The sequence below is a fragment of the Colobus angolensis genome, unplaced genomic scaffold, assembly GCF_000951035.1.
Source record: "Colobus angolensis palliatus isolate OR3802 unplaced genomic scaffold, Cang.pa_1.0 Scaffold79, whole genome shotgun sequence".
Taxonomy (NCBI): Eukaryota; Metazoa; Chordata; class Mammalia; order Primates; family Cercopithecidae; genus Colobus; species Colobus angolensis.
In genome coordinates this window covers 7,476,630-7,486,525 of record NW_012121709.1, presented here as the reverse complement: position 1 = coordinate 7,486,525, position 9,896 = coordinate 7,476,630, and the positions used below count along the sequence as shown (strand labels likewise).

The 9,896-nt window shown below is 43.1% G+C and overlaps 1 protein-coding gene across 1 annotated transcript in view; it reads right to left on the bottom strand.

Moving 5' to 3' along the window:
* The window catches only part of SRRM4 (serine/arginine repetitive matrix 4), a 177,660-nt gene that overhangs the window by 37,294 nt on the left and 130,470 nt on the right, over positions 1 to 9,896 (bottom strand). Inside the window, exons 3-5 of the mRNA XM_011928718.1 lie at positions 6,513 to 6,599; positions 4,195 to 4,266; positions 873 to 899 (exon numbers count right to left, since the gene is read on the bottom strand). Coding sequence (XP_011784108.1) covers positions 873 to 899; positions 4,195 to 4,266; positions 6,513 to 6,599 — 186 coding nt within the window. The remainder of the gene's footprint in view (positions 1 to 872; positions 900 to 4,194; positions 4,267 to 6,512; positions 6,600 to 9,896) is intronic.

Sequence of the window (9,896 nt, the reverse complement as noted above, 5' to 3'; positions counted from 1 at the left end):
AGTAATAACAATGTCTGCCATTTTTTGAGGCTTTAATTACAGGCTAGGCATTCTGCTGAATACCTGCTGTCAACAACTTCATTTTATTCTCTCCGTGACCTAAGGGTGGAGGCACAATTTAACAAGTGCTCATTCTAAGTTGAACCTCAGATGGGCAAAGAAACTTGGTTAGGATTGCACAAGTGAGCTAGGATGTGGCCATGGATCCAAGACCATGCGTCCCCAGAGTCCCTGCTCTTGACTGCTGTTCAATCAACTTGTAAGAGAAGTGAATGGAATATCCAGGAAGATATTTGAACTCTCATGGAGCTTGGTAGATTCTGAAATGGTCTGCCCATGCATATTCAAGTATCCGGGTTTAAATTATTTTTTTGAGTCATAGGGCGGGGGTCTGAGTACAATGGATAAGAATGACTTGGGGTCATCTACACATGGAAGGGACTTAGCTCAGGATCCAGTTTGGAGTGAGGACTCTGTAAGTAATAACTATTTGTGTTCACCCAAATGTGCCCAGTATAGGAAGACTTGGCCCTGTTCCTTGGCCGGATCTGGGAAAGTTTTGGTGGCGTGACAGGACCGATATTTCCCTATGTGCCCCAGTTCAGGATTCCAACCAGTGGCAGGGGTAATGAGACATTCTAGGGTCGAGGTATCGATAGGGCTGGTCCAAGAGCCTGATGGAAGTCAAAAGTTGGCTTGGAATGCTCAGAAAAAAACAGCTCAGACCTTCATTCTGGAGGAAACTGAGGCAGAGGAAGACAAAGGGGTCATGCCTAAGAGCACAGATGGAAACTGAGGGCTGACCTAGAAGCTGCCCAAAGCTGCTGAGAAAGCAGAAAGTTGAATAGGCAGTCAGAGAACCAGAGTCTTACCTGTGCCTTCTCTTCTTGGAGAAAGACCTGAAAAGAAAGAAAGAAAAAAAATGAAAAAAGAATGAAAGAAAAAAAAGGCAGAGAGAGAGGGAGAGAGAGAGATGGAGAGAGGGAGAGAAAGAGAGAAAGGAGGAAGGAAGAAAGGGAGGGAGGGACAGAGAGAAAGGAGGAAGGAAGAAAGGGAGGGAGGGACAAGGAAGGGAGGAAGGGGAGAAAGTAAATATAGGTGAGTTTGAAAGTTTTTTTTTTTTTTTTTCCTGGTATGAAGGTATCAGCGTCTTTGTGATCATGCGACAGGGGGTCAGGACACCTAGCTAATCCTCCTCCTCTCTTAGATTTCAGAGACTATGAAAATTGTATGGGAGATACTGGTTTGCATTCTGCATTTCCAGATCAAAGCCTACCAGTGCTTCAGTCCTCCCCAAAAATTGTCAGTAAATCTGTCCTGGATGAGGCTGGATAGGGAAACATAAGAAAGGGTCTTCTGCCTTTCCTGCCTTTCCCCTCCTCCATTCTCCATCTCATCTTCTCTCTCCCTTGCTGTGGATTCCTCCTCCTCCTCCTCCTCGTCATCACCGTCATCATCACGACACAGCCAGCTTCCACATGAGGAACTCTTACTGTGTGCCAGGTTCTGTACTTAGCACCTGTCACACACAATCTCATTCAATCTTCCCCAAGCCCTGTGGAGTACTATTAACAACCATTTTACAAAGACACTGAAGATCAGAGAAGTTGATTAAGTTGCTCAGAGTCAAACAGCATCACCCATGTAGCTGCTTCTCATTCTTCAGCGCTCCAGTTGGAGGCCATCTTCTCCTGGTAACATTTTCTGAGTCCCTCAGGCTGGTTGGTGCCTCCCGTCTACTCCCCCAAGCTCTGGGTGAGCCTCTGAGCTTATCATCAGCAGGGTACGGACCTCTCCATATTCGAGTGACCTATTTTCTCCACTAGAATGTGAGAAATTGGAGGGCAGGGACTGGGTTTTGGTTTCTTTTCTGGTACTCAGAATCCTCATTCATGAACATAATGGGTGTTCAAGAAATAGATGTGAAAAATAATTTTTAAAAATTTTTAATTTTTATTCTAAGTTCTGGGGTACATATGCAGGATGTGCAGGTTTGTTACATGTAAATGTGTGCCACGGTGGTTTTCTGCACCTATCAACCCATCACTAGGTATTAAAGCACAGCATGCATTAGCCAGAACAAGGAAAAAAGTTTTAAAACTCAGAAGCCTTGCTAACTGATGAGATAAAAAAAAGAATCTCAGTGCTTTCGCTACCCCTAGCTCCCATCTCCAAAACTGACAGCTATCATTAACCAAACATTTCAAGAGCTTGGAGAGGCTGGACCAGGAGTAGGATGGTGCTCAGGAGGTCAGGATTTGGGAAGGAACAGCAACAGAATTTCCCCTCCTAATCATCTCCCTCATATGAGCCCCCTACTCTCTGAAGCTCTAAGACCTGGGCTGACAGAGCAGGAAAAGCCTGTTTCTGACTGTCTGTCAGTGTCTTTCTCATGAGAAGGAATCTGTGAATGAGAAGCCACCTGGCTTCCAGAACCCAAATATGGGAAAATTGTTCCACTTCCCCCAGCGAACCCCCAAATTAGGAGGAGCTGCTCAGCAAAGGAAGGTGATAAGGTGGCCATCTAGAATCATAAGTGTGGGTCATTGTTTCTACAAAGGACTCCACCTTGGGAAAGATTTCTGACACCAAATTAACAACATTTCACTAATTAGTTTGCCCATGCCTTGTAGTAAACACAAACTCAGATAACAGCAGTCAGGAAGTCTGGGCAGGTGGTTGACATAACCAGTGAGAGCAAACTGAGTCTGAGGCCATTCTAGCAACCAGCCCTGAGATGTGGTCACATCCCTGGATTGGGAAAAGTCACATTGGTGCAACTTTGAACTGGACTTGAGATGCAGGGGGAAACCCCAAACAACCTCTTAGCTCTCATTCATTCTGTTGTTAATTGCACGAGTAATCTACAATGAATGTAGGAAAATTGGACGATACAGATAAGCAAAAATAAAACATAAATCACACTTTTCCCATTATCCGTAGCTCACTAAAGCAAACAACTTGTATAGGGAATTTCAAACTTCCTGCCTCCAGGGGCCAAGCAGGCTTTGTAAGTGGGTAGAGCAGGCTGGACAGGTCCTGAGACCAACTAGAGCACAAGTACCTATTCTGTCTAAATGCATGGCAACTCCTCAGCTCCAGGGCTGTCCATGGGAAAACAGGCCCAGAGAAGACAAACCTTCTGACTATACAGAGGAACTAGAAAACTGAATTTCTGTATTGCAAAATCTTCCAATCATAACATGTTGGTTTAGGTCATAAACTACAAACATGAGCCCTCTGTTGTATATCTTTTGTTTGTTTGTTTGTTTGTTTGTTTGTTTTTTAGACAGAGTCTCGCTCTGCCGCCAGGCTGGAGTGCAGTGGAATGATCTCGGCTCACTGCAACCTCAGACTCCCTGGTTCAAGTGATTCTCCTGCCCCAGCCTCCCGAATAGCTGGGATTACAGGCACATGCCACCACACCCAGCTAATTTTTGTATTTTTAGTAGAGACAGGGTTTCACCACGCTGGCCGGGATGGTCTCGACCTCCTGACCTCGTGATCTGCCTGCCTCAGTCTCGCAAAGTGCTGGGACTATAGTATCCTTTTAGTCTTTTCCTTCCCCTGTAAATATACACGTGTGTGTGTGTGTGTGTGTGTATGCATAGTGAACACCAGGAACATGGGCCTAGTTCATAATATCCTGTAACTACCGTCCCTGCATCCCCATGCACCAGGGTGGGCGATCTCAGCATAGCCATGTTTTTCAACATTATTCCATTCTCCAGCATGCAATGTACTGACAAGAGGGGCCTTTCCTTGGGAATTTGGAATAAGGAACAAGACAGAGAGATTCCGTGTCTCCTTGTAACTTGGCCTGCAACATGGAGAGATGGGGCAGGGTGCAGCCATGTCCCTCACTGGGACCAGGAGACAGCGGGCACTTCAGGTCCCAAGTGGGTCCTATCAGCTTTCCACTCCTTGTTCTAGCCCCTTGCTCAGGCCTGGTTGGTCCCTGAGTCACTCCTGCTTCTTCGTAATCAAGTCCTCCTCTGGCCTCAGTTAGCATGTATGGATCTCTAGTCTTCACAGCCACAGTCCCAGCTTATACAAGACACAAATACGTAAAAAGACATAGATAATTATTTTACATAAATGACATGATATGCTTCCAGATGACCTTTTGGTGCCATCAACTGTCCTCCCCACCCCACCTGGGGAGGCCTTGTTTGCAGAGAAAAAGGACAATACCTGCGTCGCTTATGTTTCTTGGAACTTTTCTTCTTCTTTTTCTTGACAGGCGATGGGCTATAGGATGAGGACCTGCCAGGGCCGAGAAGACACACTTCAGAAGGAGGCTCTTAAAGGCCAAGGTGGTTTCAAAAAGAACCTTCCCCAGTCCCTATACAGGGCTTTAGCTCTTTCAGGAACACACATCAGGGATAATATCCATGCTGATATTAGCTTGCATTTGTAAGCAATTTTTAATTGCTCACAAATTTAACATTACTTTTCATTTGATTTTAATTTTTAACAAGTTAATGTAAACCATTACCTCGTGTTTTGTAAGCATTATCCCATTCAATCCTTCCACGCACTTCTTAGGTAGGTACAATTGCTACCCTCCCTTTTCAGACAAAGAAAATAAAGTTCAGAGGGGTAAAGTGACCGGCCCAAAGACACACAGCCAGGAAGTAGATGAGCTGGGATCCCAGTGGTTTTTGCTCTCAGTCACCACAGCACCTCATAGCTGCCTGCCTGGTCAAGCTGGAAAGGCTTCCTTCTGTCTGCTACTCTCCCTTCAAGCTATAACCCTCCTCTCAAAGTCTCAGGGTCTCTCCTTTGCCCCATCCTTTGTCTCCCTGGTAAGACTGAGCCCCTGAAGGATATCTTGCCAGGCTGTGGCTGCATGGATAGTGCCATCAAAGTGTTACCTGAGAAACAGAGCTACTCTAAGTCCATGGTGATGACTCAAGACTGAGGCTTAGGTGACCTAAGTTCCAATCTTGACTCTAATACTAACTCACAGAGCCACCTTGGGCATGCCAAGGCTCATCTCGAAGTCTCTTATTTCCCCGGTGACAAAAGACCAGCGTTGAAACAGATGAGAGGTTACAAATTCAATGCCAACAGGGTCCTCTTAGATAACATGAATGGATGAGGCAGGCTGGGTGGAAGACTGTAGGGAGTAGTGAGGACTGTGGGGAACCAGAGGGGTTCTGGCTGGAGAGGGATCTGCTTCTCAGATTAGCCGAAGATCCTGTGTAGGAATGCAGGTCTGGGCTTCTAAAGCACCTGCCTTTTCTAAGGGAGCCTCCAAAACTCCATATTTTGGTATGAAATCTCTCCATTTGGAAATGTTGACCACCAATTAAAAAAAAAAAAATCAAATGACTTTGCAGGTCAAACAAAACATGTCTGCAGAAGGGAATGACTGAGAAACAATTCAGCCTTCAAGGAATCATAATGTTTGTCCCCAGACACATGCTCAGTGAACATTCATCGGATGAACAAGTCAATTAGTGAATCTTAGTATCTGAGGTTTCCTTTTTTGAAGTATTCTCTGGCCCACCCCTCAAATTAGGAAAGCCAAAGCACTTGCCCCAATTTCATCTCCTACCCTACAACGGCTAGGACTCAGTCTTCATCCATATTTCCCCCGGGTCCTGTTTGAGCCTGTCCTTTTAGAATGAGGCTAAGAGGTGTCTGTGAAACAAGGTTCCAGAAAATCTGGAGTTGAAGCCCAAGTCATCAGATGCTTCTCTCTGCTGCCCCCTACAGGTTTCTATAAATACTGCCTCAGAGGTTTGCTGTGATTCTCAGTTGGCAGCCCTAAGAGTTAAGCCTGCCCCTCTGGGAATGGCACACTAGAGATACTTTTAGTCTAGTTAGTGGCAGCCTACAAGCAAATCTGGAAATCATTTTAAATATAAAAATTTTTTAAAGGAATTGGAAATAGAAAAAAATTCATAGGATATCAAAGAGTCAATAGCTGGCAAACAAACAAAAAACCCCTCAAAAACCCACCTATTATCCTAGACATTTAACTAGGTAGGTGGGTGTAGTAGAACCAGCTGAGGACCTGGGATCAAGCCCCTGTAGATCCTGTCACGCCCTCTGTGAGCCTTTATTTTCTCATCTCTAAAATGGGGATAATAATGCTTTCCTGGTAGACAATGGTCAGGGATAAAAGAGATACTGAAGATCACAGTGCTTAGTGTAGACCTCTGCATCTAGAAAGCTCTCAAAAAATAATTCAATATTCATGCTAACGACTATGCTTCCTATTAGTTAGTCATTTACTATGTGCCAGGTACTGTGACAGCTGCTTCCACACGAATTTTTCTTTTAGTTTTCATGAAATCTCAAAAGGTAGATATTATCATCATTTTGGAGAAGTAAAATAAAAACAGGAACAGAGAGGTAAAGTGACTTGCCTAAGGTCACACAGCTAGTTAAGCATCAGAGAGGGGATTTGATCCCAAGAGGGAGTCACTGTCTGACTTTGAAACCCATATTTTGCCCCTGCCTGCATCTTATAGGTTTTATCTCCTTCTTGGTGCTTTTACCTCCTTCTCTTCTTCCGAGTGGATTTCTTCTTTTTCTTCTTTCCCCTGGAGGAAGGTGGTGGTGTCAAGTCTCTGTCATGAGAGGCACTGTGAGGAGCAAAGAGAGGAGCATTAGAGAACTCATGGTCTCCAACTCCCCAACCAGAGCTGGTGCAGCCAGGGAAGGACCCAGGTCCTTGGATGATCAAGGACCCATAGCTAGTGCCTCATTACCACCTCATGGCTGATTGGGTCACACTTCAGACTAAGTACCGAAATAAGGAGTTAATACCGACTTAATGAGACAGACGTTGTACGTCACCCAAACACCAATTGATTATTAAAAACAGGGTTATAGAGGTTAACTACTCCTTAATAGATGTATTATTGAATTTGCAAATGGCTTGCCTTGGTAAATAAATCACTTTTTAAATAATTCATCAGCCATTCAGCCCCCTCCCTCCCCAATATATCGTGTCTGTAGTTCCTGCTAGAAATTTAATAGGAGACGGAAGGTATGTTAAGTAGCAGCTGATTATTAAAAGTATATTTGCCAAGGTCTAATGTAACAAGATACATATCTTATATTGCCTCGCAGAACCTCAAAAACCTCCGCTCTTCAAGAATAATTATTTCCCGTTCAATTAAATTCAAATGCTGAGGCTGCAGTTAAATGAAGTCAAGTTATCTTCTTTTATAATTGGGGCAGGCTCCAGGGATTTTTTTAAAAAACACTATCCCATGGCAAAGGAAGATGGTTTTAGATGAAAAACTGCTTGGGAATTGAAACATGCCAACCTAGTGGAACCTTATGGGGAAAACATAATCTTACTACTAATACTACTGTCATTATTTTAGCAGTGACACAACTAGCATTTATGCACTTGCTATGTGCCAAGATTTTAATATATTAGGATACAAACACTTTGAGAATGGTATGACTTTTACTATCTTATTTTATAGGTAAAGAAACTGAGGCTCAGAAAGTTTAATTAACTTGCTGATGGCTAGACAATTAGAATGTGTCCAGGCTAGGATTTGAATCAAGGCCTGTGTGATTCCTACCCTGAGATTTTCCTCACAAAACCAGCTGCCTTCTCAAACTTGTTCATGTGGCCAATCATCTGGAAATTACCCAACTTTTTATAGAACATCATAAAATACTGCTGTATTTAATTCCATTTTAAGAATCTGGATCATTATGATTAGTAGAAAGAATGATAAAATGGCTAGAATATATGTCAGGGTCTCTATCTCCAGCAAATAAGAATCATATAGCAATATTTATAATATTTTCAAGAGAGCCACTTTAAAAAATTTATCAGATGTCTTTTTATTTAAACAGCTGGAGGAGAGACTATTTATCTTATTGAGCTTTTCTACTAATTTGCTTTCCTGAATGTGGAACTTGTGATGTGTTTTTTTTTTTTTTTAATTTTAATTTTGTACATTCCGGGGTACACTTGCAGGGTGTGCTGGTTTGTTACACAGATAAACGTGTGCCATGGTGGTTTTCTGCACCTATCAACCCATTACCTAGATATTAAGCCGAGCATGCATTAGCTCTTTTCCCTAATGCTCTTCCTCAGCCCCCACTCTCACCCAACGGGCCCCAGTGTGTGGTGTTCCCCTTCCTGTGTCCATGTGTTCTCAATGTTCAGCTCCTACTTATAAGTGAGAACATGCAGTGTTTGGTTTTCTGTTCTTGCATCGGTTGGCAGAGGATAATAGCTTCCAGCTTCATTCATGTCCCTGCAAAGGACATGATCTTGTTCATAGTATGGAACACTGCATAGTATTCCATGGTGTATATATACCAGATTTCCTTTATCCAGTCTATCATTGATGGGAGTTGGATTCATTTCATGTCTTTGCTATTGTGAATAGTACTGCAATGAACATATGCGTGCATGTATCTTTATAATAGGATGACTTATATTCCTTTGGGTATATACCCAGTAATGGGATTGCTGGGGCAAATGGTATTTCTGGTTCTAGGTCTTTGAGGAACCACTGTCTTCCACAATGGTTGAACTAATTTACATTCCCACCAATAGTGTAAAAGCGTTCCTATTACTGCACAACCTCACCAGCATCTGTTGTTTCTTGACTTTTTAATAATTGCCATTCTGACTGGCGTGAGATGGCATCTCATTGTGGTTTTGATTTGCATTTCTAAGAGGGTCCCTTTTAGCAGGTTAAAAATAAACATCACAGGAATGAATTACCTAGCTACTTAACTACACTTATATGTTATAAAGCACAAGGCATAGTATGCATGTCCAGGAAGCAAACAGGATGGTCGTGTAAACAGGATGGGCTACTTCCAAATTCTTTTTATTATTATTATTATTCTTATTGAGACAGGGTTTCACTTTGTTGCCTAGGCTGGAGTGCAGTGGCATGATCTCAGCTCACTGCAACCTCCATCTCCTGGGTTCAAGCAATTCTCCTGCCTCAGCCTCCCTAGTAACTAGGACTACAGGCACCCACCACCACGCCAGGCTAATTTTTGTATTTTTAAAGTAGAGACAGGGTTTCACTATGTTGGCCAGGCTGGTCTCGAACTCCTGACCCCAGGTGATCCACTCGCTTCAGCCTCCCAAAATGCTGGGATTACAGGCATGAGCCGTGGTGCCCGGCCACCAGATTATTTCCTTAAAGAGTGCTTGTCACAGAGCAAAAGCCTAATCAATATTTGTTGAGTGACCAAAAGAGGGAATAAATGAATGAAATAATTGAGCTTCTTGTTAAATCATCTTGTTTCATATAAACACTTCCCAGTGCAACAGCTACTGGGAATTTGAACTGGGAAAACATGAAAGGAGAAATACTTGAGAGAGAGAAAAAAAAACCTTTTAAAAGTGTGTCTTACAAAATGAGGAAACAGCCTATTGTTTCAGTCAGCTATAACTTCTGGAATCCCCGGGTCCCAGGGGAGCATGATTCGGGAACATCGTCCTTGATTCACATTTAAGTAATGGGGTAAAACTCAGACAGCCCTCGAATTTGGAGACATTTGAGGTGTGTGAGATGGAGATCATCAACTCTCTTAATAAATCCCAAACACCTTTACCCAGGTAGGTCTACATTTCTTCTACCCCCTATTTTTCCCTACACCAGTTCTATGTGTACCATCATAGAGAGTCAGGAAGGGGCAGAATAGTGGTTAAGTATACCCAGGTTATGCATGCAGAGGTCAAGTACATAATGCTTGTGTATGCTGTGGTTACATATGCAAGGCTAAATATAGTGATGAAATACACAACAATTCAATAAGCATCAGTTTAGTATACAGTGGTTACATGTGCAGCAGTTAAGTCTGTAGTGGTTAAACAAGTGGTAGTTAAACACACCTTGGGGAAGTAGCAGAGGTTAACTATGCGGTGGTTAACTGCTCAGTGG